The sequence below is a fragment of the Oncorhynchus nerka genome, linkage group LG7 (genome assembly GCF_034236695.1).
Source record: "Oncorhynchus nerka isolate Pitt River linkage group LG7, Oner_Uvic_2.0, whole genome shotgun sequence".
NCBI lineage: Eukaryota > Metazoa > Chordata > Actinopteri > Salmoniformes > Salmonidae > Oncorhynchus > Oncorhynchus nerka.
In genome coordinates this window covers 74763907-74788427 of record NC_088402.1, presented here as the reverse complement: position 1 = coordinate 74788427, position 24521 = coordinate 74763907, and the positions used below count along the sequence as shown (strand labels likewise).

At 42.5% G+C, this 24521-nt stretch overlaps 1 protein-coding gene across 6 annotated transcripts in view; it reads left to right on the top strand.

Annotated features, from left to right (window-relative positions):
- The window catches only part of LOC115132407 (rap guanine nucleotide exchange factor 3-like), a 61957-nt gene that overhangs the window by 23388 nt on the left and 14048 nt on the right, over positions 1 to 24521 (top strand). For all 6 annotated transcript variants that reach the window (XR_010464411.1, XR_003864065.2, XM_029665023.2 and 3 more), the window contains 15 exons: positions 11202 to 11308; positions 11395 to 11516; positions 11753 to 11993; positions 12158 to 12242; positions 12835 to 12895; positions 13822 to 13898; positions 14053 to 14199; positions 14319 to 14422; positions 14869 to 14957; positions 15511 to 15589; positions 20822 to 20972; positions 21385 to 21467; positions 21883 to 21913; positions 23811 to 23877; positions 24134 to 24271. Coding sequence is in view for 4 of the 6 variants with exons in the window: in XM_029665023.2 (XP_029520883.1) it covers positions 11202 to 11308; positions 11395 to 11516; positions 11753 to 11993; positions 12158 to 12242; positions 12835 to 12895; positions 13822 to 13898; positions 14053 to 14199; positions 14319 to 14422; positions 14869 to 14957; positions 15511 to 15589; positions 20822 to 20972; positions 21385 to 21467; positions 21883 to 21913; positions 23811 to 23877; positions 24134 to 24271 (1582 nt within the window). In the remaining 2 variants the exon portion in view is untranslated. The remainder of the gene's footprint in view (positions 1 to 11201; positions 11309 to 11394; positions 11517 to 11752; positions 11994 to 12157; positions 12243 to 12834; positions 12896 to 13821; positions 13899 to 14052; positions 14200 to 14318; positions 14423 to 14868; positions 14958 to 15510; positions 15590 to 20821; positions 20973 to 21384; positions 21468 to 21882; positions 21914 to 23810; positions 23878 to 24133; positions 24272 to 24521) is intronic.

Here is a 24521-nt window from a genome sequence, read left to right as displayed (position 1 = left end):
GAGATGACTGTACAACCATTAAGATTAATTGTCAGATTCAACAGAAGATCTCTTTGTTTCTTGGGACCTAGAACAAGCACCTCTGTTTTGTCCGAGTTTAATAGTAGAAAGTTTGCAGCCATCCACTTCCTTATGTCTGAAACACATGCTTCTAGCGAGGGCAATTTTGGGGCTTCACCATGTTTCATTGAAATGTACAGCTGTGTGTCATCCACATAGCAGTGAAAGTTTACATTATGTTTTCGAATAACATCCCCAAGAGGTAAAATATATAGTGAAAACAATAGTGGTCCTAAAACGGAACCTTGAGGAACACCGAAATTTACAGTTGATTTGTCAGAGGACAAACCATTCACAGAGACAAACTGATATCTTTCCGACAGATAAGATCTAAATCAGGCCAGAACATGTCCGTGTAGACCAATTTGGGTTTCCAATCTCTCCAAAAGAATGTGGTGATCGATGGTATCAAAAGCAGCACTAAGGTCTAGGAGCACGAGGACAGATGCAGAGCCTCGGTCCGATGCCATTAAAATGTCATTTACCACCTTCACAAGTGCCGTCTCAGTGCTATGATGGGGTCTAAAACCAGACTGAAGCATTTCGTATACATTGTTTGTCTTCAGGAAGGCAGTGAGTTGCTGCGCAACAGCCTTCTCTAAAAATGTTGAGAGGAATGGAAGATTCGATATAGGCCGATAGTTTTTATATTTTCTGGGTCAAGGTTTGGCTTTTTCAAGAGAGGCTTTATTACTGCCACTTTTAGTGAGTTTGGTACACATCCAGTGGATAGAGAGCCGTTTATTATGTTCAACATAGGAGGGCCAAGCACAGGAAGCAGCTCTTTCAGTAGTTTAGTTGGAATAGGGTCCAGTATGCAGCTTGAAGGTTTAGAGGCCATGATTATTTTCATCATTGTGTCAAGAGATATAGTACTAAAACACTTGAGCGTCTCTCTTGATCCTAGGTCCTGGCAGAGTTGTGCAGACTCAGGACAACTGAGGTTTGGAGGAATACGCAGGTTTAAAGAGGAGTCCGTAATTTGCTTTCTAATAATCATAATCTTTTCCTCAAAGAAGTTCATGAATTTATCACTGCTAAAGTGAAAGTCATCCTCTCTTGGGGAATGCTGCTTTTTAGTTAGCTTTGCGACAGTATCAAAAAGGAATTTCGGATTGTTCTTATTTTCCTCAATTAAGTTAGAAAAATAGGATGATCGAGCAGCAGTAAGGGCTCTTCGGTACTGCACGGTACCGTCCTTCCAAGCTAGTCGGAAGACTTCCAGTTTGGTGTGGCGCCATTTCCGTTCCAATTTTCTGGAAGCTTGCTTCAGAGCTCGGGTATTTTCTGTGTACCAGGGAGCTAGTTTCTTATGAGAATTTCTTTTTAGTTTTTAGGGGTGCAACTGCATCTAGGGTATTGCGCAAGGTTAAATTGAGATCCTCAGTTAGGTGGTTAACTGATTTTTGTCCTCTGGCGTCCTTGGGTAGGCAGAGGGAGTCTGGAAGGGCATCAAGGAATCTTTGTGTTGTCTGTGAATTTATAGCACGACTTTTGATGTTCCTTGGTTGGGGTCTGAGCAGATTATTACAGTAAGATCTCCAACATACGGTAAGATCTCCAACATACAGTAAGATCTCCAACATATAGTAAGATCTCCAACATACAGTAAGATCTCCAACATATAGTAAGATCTCCAACATACAGTAAGATCTCCAACATATGGTAAGATCTCCAACATACAGTAAGATCTCCAACATATAGTAAGATCTCAACATATAGTAAGATCTCCAACATACAGTAAGATCTCCAACATACGGTAAGATCTCCAACATACAGTAAGATCTCCAACATACAGTAAGATCTCCAACATACAGTAAGATCTCCAACATACAGTAAGATCTCCAACATATGGTAAGATCTCAACATACGGTAAGATCTCCAACATACAGTAAGATCTCCAACATACAGTAAGATCTCCAACATATAGTAAGATCTCCAACATACAGTAAGATCTCCAACATATAGTAAGATCTCCAACATACAGTAAGATCTCCAACATACAGTAAGATCTCCAACATATAGTAAGATCTCCAACATACAGTAAGATCTCCAACATATAGTAAGATCTCCAACATACAGTAAGATCTCCAACATACGGTAAGATCTCCAACATACAGTAAGATCTCCAACATATAGTAAGATCTCCAACATACAGTAAGATCTCCAACATACGGTAAGATCTCCAACATACAGTAAGATCTCCAACATATGGTAAGATCTCCAACATACAGTAAGATCTCCAACATATAGTAAGATCTCCAACATATAGTAAGATCTCCAACATACAGTAAGATCTCCAACATACAGTAAGATCTCCAACATACAGTAAGATCTCCAACATATCTTACTCCAACATACAGTAAGATCTCCAACATATGGTAAGATCTCCAACATATGGTAAGATCTCCAACATACAGTAAGATCTCCAACATACAGTAAGATCTCCAACATATAGTAAGATCTCCAACATACAGTAAGATCTCCAACATATAGTAAGATCTCCAACATACAATAAGATCTCCAACATACAGTAAGATCTCCAACATACAGTAAGATCTCCAACATACGGTAAGATCTCCAACATATAGTAAGATCTCCAACATATAGTAAGATCTCCAACATACAGTAAGATCTCCAACATACAGTAAGCCTCAAAATGATGATCCAAAAACAAACATGACTTCAGGCACTACTAGATAGGGGTCTACCTGTGCCCGAGCGCTTGTCCCTTTGCCCTCTCACTCGCCAAGTTCCCTTTTGGGTGGTGGTATATATACTGTATATATATGACATTTTTTGTATACAGTTTCTGGTCTGCCCTGTACGGAGGTTGCGCACTCCAGTTATCCAAATATGCAGGGCTTGAAATGCGGTCACTGGTTCGTTGAGTGTGTGTAGCAAGCTACCTACTTAGAATATCAGCAGTACTGCCACAGCAGCATAACATTTTAACACTTGATAACACTTCATCATTTATATCATCAATAATATGCAGTTTGGTTGTATGCAGCACTTCATCATTTATTTCCTTACAGAATCATAGCCGCGGAAAGGGGCTGGAGATGCTGCTATAACGTGTTAATACATTTGCCAACGTTCTGAAATTACTGCTGTCTGTTCAGGAAGAAAGTAAATAATTCAGAAAAGCTTTCTACGCCATGGGTAGTCCTATAATTTAGCCACAGCCTAGCTGTGGATGTTGTGTAGCCAAATAACAAGGCATAGCCTACAGTCGGGAACACGCATCAAATCTGTCAGTGAACAGCATGCAGACAAAACAGGCCTTTTGCAATTTTACAAATACAATCGCAGGAAAACACAGGTTGAAAAGCAAATGGCTCCTGCTGAAAAAAGAAGACTCTAATCTGTCTGCTGTAGGCTACCAAATTATTTAATCAACTTTCAAATACTGTAAAACTTCACTTAAATGTGGTCTCAAATAGCCGCCTGTCACTTTTAATAGCCAGGCAATGACATACATTTCAGCAAATAAACACCCGCTTCAAATAAACACCAGGTCTATATCACAGGAGGTTGGTGGCACCTTAATTGGGGAGGACGGGCTCATGGTAATGGCTGGAGTGGAATAGGTGGAATGGTATCAAATACATACAACACATGGTTTCCAGGTTTTCATGCCATTCCATTAGCGCCGTTCCAGACATTATTATGAGCCGTCCTCCCCTTCAGCAGCCTCCACTGGTCTAATCTGCATTGTTTATGAGGTTACCATACATTTTGTAGGAGGTTAAATGTTTGATTTGCTACATTAATAATTCAGTAATGACTTGAAAAAATTATGGCAATTATCTGTTTTTATCCAAGTAAGAAACTGCTACCCATTGGCTGCTAACAGCTGAGAACCACTAGTTAACTGGCAAGCACAAAAACAGTCTTCGGGAGTACAGACCCCCAGAAATGCACATTCAAAGAGGAGAATTACATATTTTTCTAAATATAATTTATTAAACAATAACATATCTAAATAAGCCAAAGCTGTGCGCATTAAGGAAATAGATTGCTGGCTCAAATAGAAGCCTGTCTCTAATAAGCACATGTTCTGTTCAGTGATTTAAGCAAATAAACACCCTGGCTATTAATTGAAGTTTTATGGTAGGCATATTGAGCGAACATTGTTTTACAAAGTAAAACACAGAGGAGAGGTAGGCTTTTGGCACTCGCCTGTGAGTGAGCTGCACATCATTGGGTGAGTCAGTGAAACTGGAAAGCTTTTTTAGGACTATAATTTCCTCCTCATATTGTACAATATGTGTGTCTCCACACACCTAGGCCTAGGCTATTGATGGATTCAAGACAAGGACGTTTTTATTGATGTCAGATTCTCAATTTGTCAGTGTCTAAGTAGCCTGTCATTTTGATCATTTGTGGGGTTTTAAAATAGATTCTGTCAAAGTCTCCAGGCATGTAAAAATGACAGAGAATTGCATGAAATGCATTTAATAAAGGAAAAAACTATCTTAGCTGGTCCCCATGTGTGCAACTTCTGTAAGCACCTCTACTCTACTGCTCTATGCCACGAGGTTTCTCTTTTCTTCTCATGCATTCTGGTTCCTCAGAGCTCCCCGGGTTACGCTCCTCTCTCACTCACTTTAGTTCAGGTAGCTCCCGATTGACACTGAACACAGGCAATATTGACTCTAACCACCATATACTAAAATATCCACACAAGCCACTAGCCAGCAAGCTAGCCATATATCATGAGCTAGAACATTATGAAAATTAGAATATATTATGAAGTTATTATTTGTATTTGACAAGGCAGCATCTTATTTTCCTGGGGTCCAGCAGCATTAAGGCAGTTATATACAATTTAAAATATTACATGACATTACATTTCATAACACTTTACCCAATACATTTAGTGTGTTTAAGATCGTTGAAGTTCATTTTTTATCGAGCTAGCAGATTTACATCAATAAAAATCAGTGATCAACTGGTAGCCTACCCTCTTTCCCGATGTAAAAAAATGTGCCCCTTTTTTTATTTGAGCACCTGCCTCCTGAAAGGTCTGTGCACAGCCCTGCATGACATTCTACAACAATTTTAGTCATCTCAATTCTATATCAACTTTTTGATATAGAATTGCTTGAGCAGTGGTGTCTATAGAAACACATTCCAAGTCAGGAGAGCACTGCACCTAATATCTAATCATGAGATGGTTTGGGGTTTGGTGCTAGGTATATTCACATACAGGACACACAGTTAAAAAACTTAAAAAACTTCTCATCAATGCCGTCATGTCTTTTGCAAGTACTGGTCATAAGAGCTTTTGACCTAAATGATCACATCCTGTTTGAAGTAAAAAAAAAAATATATATAAAAATAGAGTGGTGTAGCGAGGTATTTCTGAAGTGGGGCAGGAAGTACGCTGGTGGGAAACTATAACCCCTCAGAAAGTCTGACTTGGTCTTGTCTACAGCTCCTCTCTCTGCCCACCTTGGTGATGCTACACGTCTCCCTCCAGATACAGTCATGTTCCAGAGAGAACCTCATGGCAACACAGCCCACCAAGGTCACAGCACAGAGGGAGACTGTAGACTCGCCCACAGAGGAAACTTTAACACAGACTAGAGGAAGTAGTTCAGTAAACCCACACACCACACTCAGTGACTCATTTATTTGTTTGTGGGCCCCCTGGATTATTTTTTTTTACAATTGTGAGGGCCCACTCCGCTACCTACATAGCTACTGTGCTGAGTTCTCCGCTGTCCCCACCTCACGTTGGTCGTCTTTGTCTCGTCTCTGGTGTGGGACTACAAACTTCGTGTTGTATACAACACTGTTCGAACTATTTCATTCCCTCAGTAGGCTACAAAGCATAAGCACGATTTCCTACGAACTGCATGTTGTACACAACACTGTTCGAACTATTGCATTCCATGCCCCAGTAAGCATAAGCGCGATTTACTGTTGTTTTTTTTCAGAAGGAGAGTAGGCTACAGTACATGCCACGAAATACATTATCGACATTTTCGTATAAACGCTGTTGTCAGTATTTGCAAACATAAGCACGACACAAACAGGTAGTCTAGCGATTTCATGTTCTTATAAACTGCTGAGTTACATGCCCCTATTTACTCTCGCCATAATAACGATGCATATACGGCATCACTATGGCACCGGGTAATGCAAACCGAACTCGCTCATTGTCAGACTATGTTTACCGGTCTGGATACACGCTCGCTGCCTAGAACGTTCGGCAGCTCAGAGGTGGAAAGCAGCAAGTAACAGACACGCAGTGTAATTAGCGATTTGAATGTTATTTTTTTCATCACCGTTACAAACATTGTCTAGACTGAGCAGGCAGACAGTAAAGTAGTGTTCATTTTTCAGGTACTACAATATGGCAGCAACTATAAAGATTAGCCTACATCCTCACACAAACCGCGGTTTGTTTTTTCTCCAAAGTATAGAGACGACGTCCTGCTTGTGCAACTGGAACAACAAAGAGAGAAGGTTGTAGCCTTTTATAATATATATGTTTTGAAATGTTCTTTCAAATATCCGCAGGGTGTGTATTTCAGCTGTTCAGAAGAGGGTGCGTAAAGACCAAAACTTAAAGGGAGTGTGAATGTGTGCGTGAAAATAACACGTGCGCACAGCGTGATCCGGATCATTACTTCTCGATCATTACTTCTCGATCACACCGACGGTTGTGGTGGTGCTGGTGCAAAATGGTATGCAGCGTCATCTGGACATGTGTGTAACAAAAGTTCAACATTCCCCTGCTACCATTTCTGTCAAGCCGTCTACACATACAGTTAGATAAATCCAACATATGCAACACACCGAACGTACTGCAACTGCCTCTGCAATGCAATGCTGCAAGCAAACGCAGCGTTTCATTGGAAATGAATGTAATTCTGGTGGTGTGATCGAAGCGTTAGCTTTAAGAAAGAAGAAAGCGTTTTCCGGAGGGGTGGGTGAGGCGTGGGCGAAAACTCATTATCTGTAGTTACAGTTTTTTTTAAATATAGATAGTGAATCGAGGAATAAATACACAGTGAATAACAATAACAGGGCTATATACAAGGAGTACCATTACTGAGTCGATGTGCAGGGGTACCAGTTAATTGAGGTAGCTACAATATGTGGACAATATGGACACCCCTTCAATTGTGTGGTTTCGGCTATTTCAGCCACACCCATTGCTGACAGGTGTATAAAATCGAGCACACAGCCATGCAATCTACATAGACAAACATTAGCAGTAGAATGGTCCTACTGAAAACAAGTCAGTTTGTCAAGTTTCTGCCCTGCTAGAGCTGCCCTGGTGTGCTGTTATTGCCAAGTGGAAACTTCTAGGAGAAACAACGTCTCAGCCACAAATTGGTAGGCCACACAAAAGCTCACAGAACAGGACTGCTAACTGCTGAAGCGTGTAGTGCATAAAAAACATCTGTCCTCGGTTGCAACACAGTTCCAAACTGCCCCTGGAAGCAATGTCAGCATAAGAACTAGGATTGCAAAGGGTCGGAAACTTTCCGGTAAATTTACGGAATTTTTCCATGTGAAGTTAAGCCCTGTAATTTTGGTAATTTTACTTACATTCATCAAAAAAGTTAGCTTATAACAGTGAACCTTGAGCCATCCTCAACAAGGTTGGAAAGTGACAGTGAAGATGAGGCTTCAGAGTCTGATGCTCAAGAGGTGGACATTGAGGAGGTCCAAGGAGAAGACATGGAAGCCTGAGAGGAAGACAACCAAAGCTTTAGTTTCTAGACTATCATTTTACAGATGTATGTTGAAAACGTTTTTGGGAGACGCAATGGATCATTGCTGATCATTCAATATTCCCTTTTGTTGTTCAGCGAAATCATCCATGTGAAGAGTCAACTCATTTAATCAAAGTTCAATTCGTAACTAAATATTAGTTATTGGAAGGATTTAATCATTTGCAATTATATCTACTTGTGATAAAGTAAAAGGTTTCTGTCTCCATTTGATATGGTAAATAAACTCAGCAAAAAAAGAAACAGCTCTCTTTCAGGACTCTGTCTTTCAAAGATATTTCGCAAAAATCCAAATAACTTCACAGATCTTCATTGTAAAGTGTTTAAACACTGTTTCCCATGCTTGTTCAATGAACCATAAACAATTAATGAACATTCACCTGTGGAACGGTCGTTAAGACACTAACAGCTTACAGATGCATAATACGTCATGTGAAACTGTGTAGAATTGTAGGAATTGCGTTATAAAATGTATTCTAAACAGTAACTCTCACTGATTAAAACAGTAACTCTCACTGAGCCTGAAGAATGAAGTTACCAAACAGTGATTGTTTTTTTGGGGGGTGGCATTACCGCAGACCACATTAGCTATTGTCAGAGACAACCAGCCAGAGACATCCAACCCATAAACCGTTTGAACAGGCCCAGATGTTCAGGGTAAAGCCCAATGCTACACCATTCAAACACAGACATAGCCATCTAAGGCAGACTTTACTTGGTCTCCATAAGACATTTCTTTATTCATGTTTATCTAAAGCACATAGTCAATCTCTTCCGGAGCCGAAACGTCAAAGAGAGCAGTGAGAGAGTGGGCCACGTCTACAGTAAATACAGTATGTTATTCGCTGGCACTGGCACACCTGTGTGAAAAGTGTTTACTCTGTAACCTGACACATGCAGTCAGAACAAGTGAAGAACTAGACATACAGGATCACTAACACACTGCCTTTCTTTTTTTATTGTCTATGATCAAGGTTAGGAAGGGACATTCTGTACCCAGGATGTACTGTAGGAAAGGTTATGTTTTGGTCTGTTTTATTAATAACGTGTTTAAGATAGCAAACGGAACACAGCCACAGTAGAAGTGCCAGCCTGGCTGCAATAATGATAGTGTAAGGATTTTCCTCCTCCTCTTCGTCTGAGGAGGAGAAGCGAGAAGGATCGGAGGACCAATGCGCAGCATGGTAAGTGTCCATGTCCATTGTTTATTTAAAAACATAAACTGAACCCTATGAATACAAAAACAATAAACGTGAACAAACCGAAACAGTACCGTGTGGCGACAGACACGGATACAAACACCCACAAACAAACAGTGAAACCCAGGCTACCTAAGTATGATTCTCAATCAGAGACAACTAACGACACCTGCCTCTGATTGAGAACCATTACTAGGCCAAAACATAGAAATCCCAAAATCATAGAAAAACAAACATAGACTGCCCACCCCAACTCACGCCCTGACCATACTAAATAATGTCAAAACAAAGGAAATAAAGGTCAGAACGTGACAGATAGGGGATTTATGCATTTGGAGATTATTATCTCAGTGTCAGAGGTCAGAGGTAACCTGCCTAAGAACATGGTGGTAGCTAGTGGTCCCACAGGGACAGTCAGGGCACATGGGAATAGTAGTGACCTCCAGCAAGCACAACCAGTAGAGCCAGTCTGCAGGCCTGGGAACGGGGGGGAACAGCAGATGCCAGAGGAGGGGATGAGAGGTTCAGAATGATGCCTACAGTCTGAATAAAACAGCCAATGAGAAAACTGGTGGATGAAGGGGAAGAGAAGGGAGGGTTGAGGATCCCTCAGTTAACTTCTCACACAGCAGGTGTGTCTCTATGAACTTCCATTCCTTTGCCCATGGTTCTGAAAACACTTCAAACACTATTTGAAATGTTGCTGAGGTCTTTAATACTTGAGTCTGACTGTATGAGAATCCCAGGTTCTGTCAGGTTATGTTGTCATCGCAGAGGCCTGAGTCGGCAGATCAGTCACGGGTCAAGAGCCAATAATTTCATCCTTAGTGGCGTGGAGCCAGAGCCATTGGCCAGGGCAGGCTAGCGAGAGGAGAGAGAGGCCAAATGTCCTCACAGGGAGACTGGAACACCACAACACCAAGCCAAGTGGAGAGAAAAGCCATAGGAAATGGTGTTTGTTGAGTTCAATCTGAATCTCAAGACCACCACCTTGGACAAACAGTGCCCTGAAAGAAGCCCAAGAACAAACAAGCAACTGTGTGAGTCACTAGTGGAATCACAAGACTAGTTTAGGAGCAAGAAAATACAGAGTGGGTGAGAGTGAAAATAAGAAAGGGAGAAGAAGGTGAAAGTGTTCTAGTTCATTAATAAATCCAGTAAATATTGTTATGTAGTAGTTTTAATATTGGTTTTGTCAATTGTTATGTAATAGTTTGTAATATTGTTATGTCAATTGTTATGTAGTAGTTTAATATTGCTTTTGTCAATTGTTATGTAGTAGTTTGTAATATTGGTTTTGTCAATTGTTATGTAGTAGTTTGTAATATTGGTTTTGTCAATTGTTATGTGGTAGTTTGTAATATTGGTTTTGTCAATTGTTATGTAGTAGTTTGTAATATTGGTTTTGTCAATTGTTATGTAGTAGTTTGTAATATTGGTTTTGTCAATTGTTATGTAGTAGTTTGTAATATTGGTTTTGTCAATTGTTATGTAGTAGTTTGTAATATTGGTTTTGTCAATTGTTATGTAGTAGTTTGTAATATTGGTTTTGTCACAGACGTTACGCATAAACAGGAAAAAGTATGCCAGAGATAGCATAGCAGTAGTCACAATGTGTTGTGAGTTAAGTAAGCTCTGGTCTGCATCACTGATTGCTACACCCAGGGGGGATAGTGAGAAAGTGGAAGGAAAGTGAAAGCTGTCAGAAAGGAATCCACCTCTTCACTCTTATGCGGAGGGAATTTAGTTGTGTGCTTGCCTCCCACACACACAATTAGGGCCCCCCGCAAAGAAAAACTCTCCACTCACACTAGTGACGTATGTGACATCACACATGGTCTACTTTCTATAATGCTCCTCTCAGAAGATATGTTTTCTGACACTTGCTTTTCACGTTTCACTCTAACTCCTGCCTGCAGTAGGTCACTGCTGCCACTTATTCTATTGATAAACAAGACCCTTTGTGATATTTCCCATTTCTTCTTTATTCCTAGAATCTGCTATCTTAACACATCATATAAAGGATTGTTGGTTGTGTGTCTATGATAAGCATAGAAAGAGACCCGTCGTCCAATTATCTTTTGATTTGTACAAAGCCTACATTCCACTTGTATCAAGTATTTTCTAAGCTTTCTCTCTCTCTCTCTCCCTATTTCTTTCTTTCTCTCACTCTCACCCCTTGAAGTTTCTGTCTGATCGTATTCTGAAAGCAGCGAGAGTGGTGTACAGTGCCTTGATAGAGCGTAACCCTGACCTGATCAGAGACAGAAAGCATCACCTGAAGAGCTACAGGTATGTATTGGGCCTCCTATATCAATGACTGCAATAACTATTGCTTTGTGTAGTTCCCTTGTAGAGGTCTCACTCTCTCCTTACAGACAATGTTGTTCGGGGAAAGATCTTGTTGATTGGCTGATGAAGCTAAACAAATGCCTCCAATCAAGGAGCCAGGCAGTTGGAATGTGGCAAGTCCTGGTGGATGAAGGAATCATTGTTCATGGTAAATGAGTAACTGCAATTCTTTCTTTCATCACAGTTCAAAATTCTTAATCAAGCCATAACAGTTTTGGTCATTGTAAGTTTTGTGATAGTTATAGTCCTTGTTTTTAACAAGTACTCACTGTCATTAGAGTGGGTGATAGTATTATCATAATCTATTATCAAATATGATCAGTGAGAATCAACTCCTCTCTGTGAGTGTAACAAAACTCAATGTCTCCTATCATCACAATGTAGTGAAGCAAGAGTTAAACTTCCATGACAAAGACACTCAATTTTACCGCTTCCTGGATTCGGAGTTTGGACTGAGCCACTTGACTAATGAGAAGAATGCACTGAATCACACGGCCAATGAGAATCTCTACCTGAAACACACAACCCATGAGAAGGACCAATCAGACGAAGAGCTGCAGGAGGGTTTGTCGTTATTACTCCAGATGGGTCCAGATGCTCTTCTGACCATGATTTTACGTAAATGGTGAGTTACATTTTATTATAGTGTGTCTGAATCAAGTTTGTTTTACCCTTGAAGTCGAGGGGACAATGAACTTGTATTCTATCCTATCCTATCATAACCCATCTTATTCTAAATCATAGCCCGTGACAGTATTGTAACCTGCCCATATCCCTTCCAATCTGTAGCCCTAGCCAGCGAAGTGCTGAGGACCTGGAAGTGATCTATGAGGAGCTGCTTCATGTCAAGGCTGCTGCTCATCTCTCCACCTCCGTGAGTGACAGCATCCTGTTCTGTCCCTGGGCTGGCTGAGTCCTAAATGTCACACTTCCCTGTGTAGTGCACTACTTTTGAACAAGGCACATAGGGCTCTGGCCAAAAGTAGTAAACTCCATAGGGAATAGGGTTCTATTTAGGATGCATACAGCCTGAGTCTAGTCAGAAGATGTTCAGAACGTTCTGTAGTAATAAGAAACTGCTACACCATGGGCCGTATTCAAAGTCTCAAGGTAGGAGTACTGATACAGCGTCAGTTTTGCCTCATAGATCATAATGAATAAGATTATTTGGACGGGGGGGGGTCTGATTCTAGGTCACTACTCCTACTCTTAGACACTTTGTGAATTAAATATGGATCCAGTTCTTAGAAAGTGGATTGTGCCTCCTGTGGACTAGAAAGCCTGCACATGATGATGGTTTCCCGGATCCAGATTAAGTCTACTCCTGGGATGCAAAAGCAATCCTCAATAGAGTAGAGGAGGAGGAAGTGACCCTACTGTATGTCCCATAGAGCTTTACACTGCCCCTCCCTCTGACCTCTCCCTGTTCAACCCTGTCTTGTTCCCTTTCCTTTTCCCTCCTGTAGGTGCGTAAGGAGTTGGCAGCAGTGTTGGTGTTTGAGTCCCATGCCAAAGCAGGCACAGTATGTGAGTGTGATAGTCTGTAATAGTCGTCTGTGATGTTTGTTTGAACTGTGGTGGGCCCACATAACTACCACAGTGCTATAGATGCTCTGTCTCTGTTTCCATCCTCCCCCTCACTGCAGTATACATCTAACCTGTCCTTTAGGCAGAACTAATTATTCCTGCCACTGATGTAAAACCTACTGAAACCCACTGGAATATTTCAACATCTTTATCTTGGACAATCAGTCCACTATATTGTCAGAGAAAGCTGAGTATCGGCAGAGCTGACTGAAACGCCAACCTAAATGCCATGTGTACCTTTGTGAACATGGACAAGAAGATACAGACTACCAGTATTTTGCCTCCCAGCCATTTGTTTTTATTGGACTTAGTCAGTGGTGTAAAGTACATAAGTAAAAATACTTTAGAGTACTACTTAAGTCGTTTTTTGAGGTATTTGTACTGTACTTTACTGTTTATATTTTTGGGAGCTTTTACTTTTTCTTCACTACATTCCGAAAGAACGTAATGTCATTTTTACTCCATACATTTTCCCTGATACCCAAAATTAGTCGTTACATTTTGACAAGAAAATGGTCCAATTCACACACATATCAAGAGAACATCCCTGGTCATCTCTACTGCCTCTGATCTGGCAGACTCACTAAATACACATGCTTTGTTTGTAAATTATGTCTGAGTGTTGGAGTGTGACCCTAGCTGTCCGTAAATAAAATAAAAAACAAGACAATTGTGCCGTCTGGTTTGCTTAATATAAGGACGTTGAAATGATTAATACTTTTACTTTTACTTTTGATACTTAAGGACATTTTAGTGAGTCCATTTACTTTTGATACTTAAGTATATTTAAAACCAAATACTTTTAGACTTTTACTGAAGTAGTATTTTACTGATTAACCCTGTTTATGTGTCTCTGTGTTTCTCAGTGTTCAGTCAGGGAGACAAAGGTACTTCCTGGTACATCATCTGGAAGGGCTCAGTCAATGTCATCACACATGGAAAGGTAAGGCCATTACCCCAAGTCTCTTATTTGTTTACAATTCTTTAGTATACACACTTTTGATACATTTTTGGAGACTAAATTTGAATTGTATTCACACTGTACTTACAGTTACATAGTTATACCTTGTGTGTGTACGTGCATGTATGTGATGCAGGGCCTGGTGACGACGTTACATGAGGGAGAAGACTTTGGGCAGCTGGCTCTGGTGAACGATGCTCCCAGAGCAGCCACCATCATCCTGAGAGAGGACAACTGCCACTTCCTACGAGTCGACAAACAGGACTTCATACGCATCCTCAAGGTGGGTTTGGTCACAACCTGATGTTGTGTACATATGGTATTCATACTGATGTGGACTGTCCTGCGTTCATTTATACAGTATGTGTGTAAGTACATACAGTCTGTATGACTGTGTTTCAGGATGTGGAGGCTAACACTGTGCGTCTGGAGGAACATGGAAAAGCTGTGCTGGTGCTGGAGAAGGCTGAGTCGACCAATCAGGGAGGGACAGGAAACATCAGCAAGTAAGGCACGCACACCTCTCATACAGCATACTGTATTAAACAGTTAAACAAGCACTTTTAGATCCATCATTCAACCTTAATGAACACACTCATCCAAGGCGTTATTAATCCAATGTCATGTAAACACATTTCTTTGCTGTAGAGTGTAACACGTTTCAGTACCATTTTTGTGGACCTGCTCACCTATTGTTGATTCAACACATAAATGGATTTCAACCCTGTTCAGTTGAATGGATTACACTTTATCTCACCTCAAGTGTTTTAACAAACGTTGGGTTTAATGAATGTGATGCTGGTGATGCTGACTGACTGCCTCTTTAGTAAAGTGTCTGCCTGTTGCTCTCTACACACCTGCACACATACCTATACTCTCTTCCTCTTCCTGTCTTACCTTTCTATCTCTCTTGCTCTCTCTCCCTCTGTCTCCCTCTCCCACAAACACACAGGTATACGGTGATGTCTGGAACACCAGAGAAGATCCTAGAACACCTGCTTGAGACAGTGAAGTTGGATACTAATGGCAATGATGCTATAGGTATGATGCTATAGGTATGATACTGTAGGTATGATGCTATAGGTATGATACTGTAGGTATGATGCTATAGGTATGATACTGTAGGTATTATGCTATAGGTAGGATGCTATATGGCTTGCCTTAGTCCAAACATCTCTCTACTATAGTGGCTGGGCCCCTCTATGTCAGTAGACCACTGACATACTCCCACTGTTTTATGTTCAAAGAACAGGAGTACCTCTTTTAAGACACACTATAGTGAACAATCTGGTGACCAGGATGAACATACAGTAGCTTCACCTCTGAATCGTCAGCCAAACTTTAAAGATAGTTTTATGGGAACTGTTTTTTTGAGTCATTCACATGAAACAGCCAACAACGACAGAAAAAAACAGGCAGAATCAGGTCTGTCACATTCCTGGCTATATATTATATCTCCGCTAAAAGCCAACATCAGATGACTCAAATTGTTCCTGTGTTTTTCAGGTAGGAACCACGGGGACTGCGGGAGGGACACATAATGCCATTAGGCCTTGTTCGTGTGTTATGTGTTGTTCTGTCTGTGTGCCTACAGATCCCTGCGTGAGTGACTTCCTACTGACCCACAGGGTCTTCATGCCCTCCAGCCAGCTCTGCCCGGCCCTACAACAGCAATATCCTTTATGATGATGTAGGTGTGATAATGATGTCAATGCCATAAATTGTTTGTTTTTATTTTCTATGCCTCAATTCAATCAGATCAAGTGTTAACCGGCATTGGCAGACATCCTTATAGCAGATGTTTTGGCAGTGTATTTTAAATGTTTTTATTTAACCTTTATTTAACTAGGCAAGTCAGTTAAGAACAAATTCTTATTTACAATGCCAGCCTAGGAACAGTGGGTTAACTGCCTTGTTCAGGGGCAGAACGACCAATTTTTAATTTGTCAGCTCGTGGATTCGATTTAGCAACCTTTCGGTTACTGGCCCAACCCTCTAACCACTAGGCTACCTGCTGCCCCTATGGGCTGAGCTTGTGTATCACAAACCATCCCTTTCCTTATTATACCTACCGCGTTAGAAGCTCAAACGGTAGCAGAAAGTGTAGGCATGTTTTCATGTTAATTTGGATGGGGGGGGGATTTATAGATTCTCAGTCTAATCGAGGTGTAGAACATAGAATATCACGCATTCAAGTGCTTGAACTTGTAACACAGATGCATGAACTTCTAACCTGGCTGCATGGGATTTGTCAGATTATAAAAAATTGGTGGTTTTGTTGCATCCAATAGTAGCGTCCGTGATAAGAAAAAGGAGCCACTTGTGGATTTGACGCTTTTGACAGCTCTAACGCAGTTCCACCTCCGAAATCTACTAGAATCTAGCATTTACATTATGTCTCGATAAAGAGACAACAATTTGTCCTTATAAAGGGAAAGCCAGCCATGTCGTGGAAACTGACGACTCCCTCCTGGACGAGCTAAACACCTTATTCGAGGAAAACACAGAGCCGCCAACGTGGGCCAGCGCCGTTCATGAGGACTGTGAGCTCTCAATTTGCATACCGCCCCAACAGATCCATGGATGACGCAATCACCATCGCAGTGCACACTGCCCTATCCCATCTGGACATGAGGAATACCTATGTAAGAATGCTTTTCATTGACTACAGCTCAGCCTTCAACACCATGGTGCCCTTCAAGCTCATCACTTTGCTTGGAGCCATTGGTCTGAACCCCGACCTGTGCAACTTGGTCCTGGACTTCCTGACAGGCCAACCCCAGGTAGTAACACCTCCGCCACGCTGTTCCTCAACACGGGGGCCCCACAAGGGTGCGTGCTCAGCCCCCTCCTGTACTCCCTTTCAGCCATGACTGCGTAGCCACGCACGTCTCCAACTCAATCATCAAGTTTGCTGACGATACAACAGTGGTAGGCCTGATTAACAACAATGACAAGACAGCCATGGCGGAGTGGTGCCAGGAAAATAACCTCTCCTTCAACGTCAACAAAATAAAGGCTCTGATTGTGGACTTCAGGAGACAGCAGAGAGCACACCCCCATGCACATCAACTGGGCTGCAGTGGAGAGGGTGAAAAGCTTCACGTTCCTCGGCATGGAAAGGGTGAAAGGTTTCACGTTCCTCGGCATGCAAATCACTGACAACCTGAAATGGTCCATCCACACAGGTGAAGAAGGCGCAACAGAAATTTGTCTTGGCCCCCTGATCCACGGCCTGTCCACTCCGCTACCATCAAGAAGGCGGAGACAGTACAGGTGCATCAAAGCTGGGACCCGAGAGACTGAAAAACAGCTTCTATCTCCAGCTCCTATCGGACCGTTAAATAGTCACCACTAACCGGCCTCCGCCCAGTGCCCTGCCCTGAATTTAGTTACTGTTATTAGCCGGCTACCACTCAGTACTCTATTCTGCACCTTAGAGACTGCTGCCCTATGTACATAGTCATTGAACACTGGCCATACAGTGCATTCGGGATAGTATTCAGACCCCTTGACTTTTTACAGCCACGTTACAGCCTCGTTTTAAAATTGATTCAATTGTTTGTTTTTTCTCTTCAATCTATACACAATACCTCATAATAAGAAATGGAAATATCACATTTACAGAAGTATTCAGAGCCTTTACTCAGTACTTTGTTTTTAGCACCTTTGGCAGTGATTACAGCCTTGATTCTTCTTGGGTATGATGCTACAAGCTTAGCACACCTGTATTTGGGGAGTTTCTCCCCTTCTTCTCTGCAGATCCTCTCAAGCTTTGTCAGGTTGGATGGGGAGCATTGCTGCACAGCTATTTTCAGGTCTCTCCAGAGATGTTCGTTCGGGTTTAAGTCCAGGTTCTGGCTGGGCTACTCAAGGACATTCAGAGACTTGTCCCGAAGCCACTCCTGCGTTGTCTTGGCTGTGAGCTTAGGGTCATTGTGCTGTTTGAAGGTGAACCTTTGCCCCAGTCTGAGGTACTGAGCACTTTGGGGCAGGTTTTCATTAAGGGTTTCTCTGTACTTTGCTCCGTTCATCTTTCCATCGATCCTGACTAGTCTCCCAGTTCCTGCTGCTGAAAAACATCCCACAGCATGATGCTGCCACCACTATGCTTCACCGTAGAGATGGTGCCGGGTTTCCTCCAGACGTTGTGACGCTTGACATTCAGGCCAAAGAGTTTAATTTTGGATTCATCAGACTAGAGAATCTTGTTTCTCATGGTAAACTCCAAGCGGGCTGTCATGTGCCTTTTACTGAGGTGTGGCTTCTGTCTGGCCACTCTACCATAAAGGCTTAATTGGTGGAGTGCTGCAGAGATGGTTGTAGTTCTAGAATGTTCTCCCATCTCCACAGAGGAACTCTAGAGCTCTGTCAGAGTGATCATCGTGTTCTTGGTCACCTCCCTGAACAAGGCCCTTCTCGCCCGATTGCTCAGTATGGCCGGGCGGCCAACTCTAGGAAGAGTCTTGGTGGTTCCAAACTTCTTCCATTTAAGAATGATGGAGGCCACTGTGTTCTTGGGGACTTTCAGTGCTGCAGAAATGTTTTTAATCCTGTCTCTGAGCTCTACGGACAATTCCTTCTACCTCATGGCTTGGTTTTTGCCCTGACATGTACTGTCAACTGTGGGACCTTATATAGACAGGTGTGTGCCTTTCCAAATCATGTCCAATCAATTGAATTTACCACAGTCTCCAATCTGTAAGGACCGACGCTAAATATGAGAAGCAGGTACTGGGAGTTGACCGGCTGGGCGTAAATTCCCGATGAACCGGCAGAGGCATAGCAGCCTGACGATCCGGCTGTGGCGTGAACGCTTGTCGATCCCGCTGCGGCGTGGAAGCCCGATGATCCGGCTGAGGCGTAGCAGCCTGATGAGCAGTCTGGGCGTAAAAACCTGACAATCTGGCTGAGGCCCGACGTGGGATGGGCGCCTTCTGAGCCAACCGGGGCAAGAACCTCTTGAGCCAACTAGGGCATGACAGCTCGACAAGCTGGCTTAGGCACCCCCGGTTCCATCGGTGTCGGCCGCCGGAACCAACGTCACCACCAACCGGAACGCCAGCACTCCCTGATACTTCATTAGATGGCTGCAGCATTCTGTAAGGACCGACGCTGGAGATGAGAAGCAGGTACGGGGAGTTGATATTTAATACAAAACAGACAGGCAACAAACCAGGAACAGCGTCAGCACACGGGTAAACAAGCACATATGACAATGCTGCACAGTGAATAAAGTGTGGAACCAGCAGATATAGGGGAGGTAATGACAGAGGTGAGTCCAGGTGAGTCCATTAATCGCTGACACGCGTGACGGGGAAAGGAAGGTGTGCTTACTGAAGGTGGCGGGAGTGTGTAATGCTGGGGAACCTGGCGCCTTCGCGTGCCAGGGAGGGAGAGCGGGAGCAGGCGTGACAGTACCCCTCCCTCTAGGGGCGCCACCCGGTGTCCCGCCTGGGCAAGCCTGACGGGGAAAGGCAGGTGTGCTTACTGAAGGTGGCGGGAGTGTGTAATGCTGGGGAACCTGGCGCCTTCGCGTGCCAGGGAGGGAGAGCGGGAGCAGGCGTGACAGTACCCCTCCCTCTAGGGGCGCCACCCGGTGTCCCGCCTGGGCAAGCCTGACGGGGAAAGGCAGGTGTGCTTACTGAAGGTGGCGGGAGTGTGTAATGCTGGGGAACCTAGCGCCTTCGCGTGCCAGGGAGGGAGAGCGGGAGCAGGCGTGACACAATCAAACATTACAAGGATTAACAATGGAAACAGGATGCACCTGAGCTCAATTTCCAGTCTCATAGCAAAGGGTCTGAATACTTATGTACATTTTATTTCTTTATTTCACCTTTATTTAACCAGGTAGGCTAGTTGAGAACAAGTTCTCATTTGCAACTGCGACCTGGCCAAGATAAAGCATAGCAGTGTGAACAGACAACACAGAGTTACACATGGAGTAAACAATTAAAAAGTCAATAGAAAAAAGACAGTAGAAAAAAGAGAGTATATATACATTGTGTGCAAAAGGCATGAGGAGGTAGGCGAATAATTAAAATTTTGCAGATTAACACTGGAGTGATAAATGATCAGGTGGTCATGTACAGGTAGAGATACTGGTGTGCAAAAGAGCAGAAAAGTAAATAAATATAAACAGTATGGGAATGAGGTAGGTAAAATTGGGTGGGCTATTTACCGATAGACTATGTACAGCTGCAGAGATCGGTTAGCTGCTCAGATAGCAGATGTTTAAAGTTGTTGAGGGAGATAAAAGTCTCCAACACTGGAACGAAAGGCGGCCAAATGAGGTGTTAGCTTTAGGGATGATCAGTGAGAAATAAGGTATTTCTGTTTTTATTTATAATATATTTGCAAACATTTAAAAAAAAAAACTGTTTTCCCGTTGTCGTTATGGGGTATTGTGTTTAGATTGAGGATATTTAAATTTTTTAAAAATTAAAAAGATTTTAGAATAAGGCTGTAAAGTATCAAAATGTGGAACTAAGTCAAGGGGTCTGAATACTTTCAGGGTGGGAGGGGGGGGGGGGTTGTGTGTATTGTTTTGTATTCTTAGGTATACTGCACTGTTGGAGCTACAAACATAAGCATTTTGCTGCACCTACGATAACATCTGCATAAAATATATGTACGGGACCAATACATTCTGATTTAAGTGGATCACATACCCACCATTTTTGGGAGTATTTTTAATTGGTCTACCAAAAACAAATGAAACATTTTAAATGTTATTAAATGAAATAAATTAACATAATTTAACCAAAGCATCCAGCTCCTCAAACTGAAGAGACAGACTAGTGTCTCTTCAGTCGACAGGAGCTCAGACAGCGATCTAGGTCTAGAATAGCTGTGTTAAGTTGTTGTTCAGATGGGTAGGTTCCCTTCCTTAACCTTGACTGCACTTACCATGCCGAGCCGTCTGAGGGCTCAGAGCTGGAGAAGGCAGCCTACGCCCTCAACACCAAGCAAAAGATAGTGAAGCTGATTGGCCAGTGGGTGGCGCTGTTTAGCCAGATGCTCAAAGATGACCCCATCGCTGTTGACTTCCTGGAGGTGAGTGAGTTTGGTATGAACATACACAGATATTATGTGTACGTACAGATATATACAGATGTAGGATCTTAATTTGACACAGTTTGCTACACCAACAGAAAATGTGAATTATTATGTAGATATTAATTATTGAAAAAATTGTTGCAGGGGTTGATACATTTTTTGTTAGGGCAAATCAAGACTGACATTTTAAAGTGGAAATTAGAAGTCTTTGTAAACCTTGAATACATTACAAGTTTACATTTCCTGCTGTGCAGAAGAATTCTCAGCAACGAATGAGTGATCAAATTAAGATCCTACATCTGTAGATTATCTACACAGGATCAAAAATAGCAGTCTTATATTAATGTTATTTATCCAAATATAAGGCTCTGAAAAGTAGATAATATAGAACATATTGTATGCATGGCAGACGCTGAGGAAAGAGGTGTCAGGTGACTCCCGTCTGTCCAGTATGCTGAGAGAGCAGCTCAGAGACAGGAGGAGAACCAGAGTGTGAGTAGGAACACATCACCCAGTCAGTCTGTCATATAGAATAACCGACCAGGTGAATGAATGAGGTCAAGATACCTGTTATATATCATGGTTTGGATTGGATATTAATGGTATGACTTCAGTAATGTGAAACTTAAGTTATGTCTATTTCTATGTACTGTACTCACATTTTGAGAGGCTCACATACCCAACATTTATGGCAGTGTATTTTTTCATCTGTCTACCAAAACAAATTAACAAGGCATCTAGCTCCCCCTGCTGAAGAGACAGACGACAGAAGCTCAGTCGACAGAAGCTGAAGCAGCCACGTTGTTAACATTATGAAGTATTGTAACCAGGATGATGGGAGTATTTCTAGCATGTAGATTCTAATGCAAATAATTTAGCGTTTTTGTATTTTTCAATATCTTTCCAGGCTGGAAAATGGTTTTGGGTCACTGGCAAGGGTAAGTTACTTTATAATAATAATTCTAATAATAATAATATGCTTATAATGAATCATCTTGGTTAACCCAGAACAAAAATCTTGCGTAATTTTGTCAGATTCTCAAGTTATGTTTTAGTAGTCTGTCCACGAGAGTACATGCTCAATAAAGATCACTTGTGCACACACACATACACTATATATACAAAGGTATGTGGATTCCCCTTCAAATGAGTGGATTTGGCTATTTTAGCCACACCCATTGCTGACAGGTGTTTAAAATCGAGCATACCGCCATGCAATATCCATAGACAAACATTGCCAGTAGAATGGCCTTACTGAAGAGCTCAGTGACTTTCAATGTGGCACCGTCATAGGATGCCACCTTTCCAAAAAGTACGTTTGTCAAATTTCTGCCCTGCTAGAGCTGACCCGGTCAACTGTAAATGCTGTTATTGTGGCGTGGAAACTTCTAGGAGCAACAATGGCTCAGCCGCAAAGTGGTAGGCCACACAAGCTCAAAGAACGGGACAGCTGAGTGCAGAAGCATGTAGCGCGTAAAAATCGCCTGTCCTCGGTTACAACACTCACTACCGGGTTCCAAACTGCCTCTGGAAGCAACGTCAGCACAAGAACTGCACAAGGAGCTTCATGAAATTGGTTTCCATGGCCAAGCAGCCTCACACAAACCTAAAATCACCATGCGTAATGCCAAGCGTCAGCTGGAGTGGTGTAAGCTCACCACCATTGGACTCTGGAACAGTGGAAACGTTCGACAGACGAATCTGGGTTTGGTGGATGCCAGGAGAACGCTACCTGCCCCAATGCATTGTGCCAACTGTCAAATTTGGTGGAGGAGGAATAATGGTCTGGGGTTGTTTTTCATGGTTTGGGATAGGCCCCTTAGTTCCAGTGAAGGGAAATCGTAATGCTACAGCCGCGTACAATGACATTCTGGACGATTCTGTGCAAACTTTTGTGGCAAAAGTTTGGGGAAGGCCTTTTCCTGTTTCAGCATGACAATGCTCTCGTGCACGAAGCGATGTCCATACAGAAATGGTTTGTCGAGATTGGTGTGTAAGAACTTGACTGGCCTGCACAGAGCACTGACTTCAACCCGATCAAACACTTTTGGGATGAATTGGAACACCGACTACGAGCCAGGCCTAATCGCCCAACATCAGTGCCGACCTCACTAATTCTGTTGTGGTTGAATGGAAGCAAGTCCCCGCTGCAATGTTCCAACATCTAGTGGAAAGTCTTCCCAGAAGACTGGAGGCTGTTATAGCAGCAATGTTCCAACATCTAGTGGAAAGTCTTCCCAGAAGACTGGAGGCTGTTATAGCAGCAATGTTCCAACATCTAGTGGAAAGTCTTCCCAGAAGACTGGAGGCTGTTATAACAGCAATGTTCCAACATCTAGTGGAAAGTCTTCCCAGAGGACTGGAGGCTGTTATAGCAGCAATGTTCCAACATCTAGTGGAAAGTCTTCCCAGAAGAGTGGAGGCTGTTATAGCAGCAATGTTCCAACATCTAGTGGAAAGTCTTCCCAGAAGAGTGGAGGCTGTTATTAGAGCAATGTTCCAACATCTAGTGGAAAGTCTTCCCAGAAGAGTGGAGGCTGTTATTAGAGCAAAGGGCGGACCAACTTCATATTAATTCCCATGATTTTGGAATGAGATGTTCGACGAGCAGGTGTCCACATACTTCTGGTCATGTAGTGTACTTCTGCTCCTCTGGTTATTACCACATTACATGCCCCCTTTACTTAGGCAGATTGTGAGATAACAGAAATTCTGGAAAAGTAGACAGCACATAACGCCTCCCTGAGCTAAAAGATATAAAAGCATAACAAACATAGAGAAATTAAAAGCCACAGTTGTGGCTGATGTACTCTGTGTGTTATTTGTCACCATCAGTTTGACTGGTTCTCCAGTTGTGAGGAGCCAGTAGGGAAGTGCCTGCCAATCAGATCACAGGACAAAGGTCAGTGAGACTACTACGAGTTATGTCAACCATAGCATGATAATAACTATGTCTTGAATAGTATGGTAATGTCCTGAACTATGCCTTTTCTATAATGACACAAAAGGCTAAATGTTTTACTATTTATTGCTATTGGTTAACCATTCACAACCCACTGTAACCATGAAAGGCACTTACAGATTGGTCGGTATTAATGATTGTTTCTATGCTTTGTTTTCATGCAAAATGTCTTCTCCCATGTCTCTGTGTTTCCTAGTATTGTATGAGATATTTCGGCCAGACCATACGTCAGTCACGCTGATGCTGCCGGTGAACACCTCTGTTCAGGAAGTGATGTCATCGCTGGTAAACCCAGGAGGAGACCACGTCCTGGTCAAAATGAATTCCAAGGGAGGTGGGTGGCTCTTCATGTCATCTGGAAGCAATTTGAATAACTTCAAACTTCATACAACTGTACAGGATATGCAATAAAGGCATTGCATGGTCAATCCATCGTCTGCATTGGCCGTGCAGCATTTACGGTGATACGGCCTCTGCAGAAGTCAGGGCATTCATACTTCTTGCTCTTCGCGGAGCATTGCAGAACTGATGTGACGAATGTTGTGTTTATACAGAACCTTCCGCCCTCACCTACTGTCACCCAA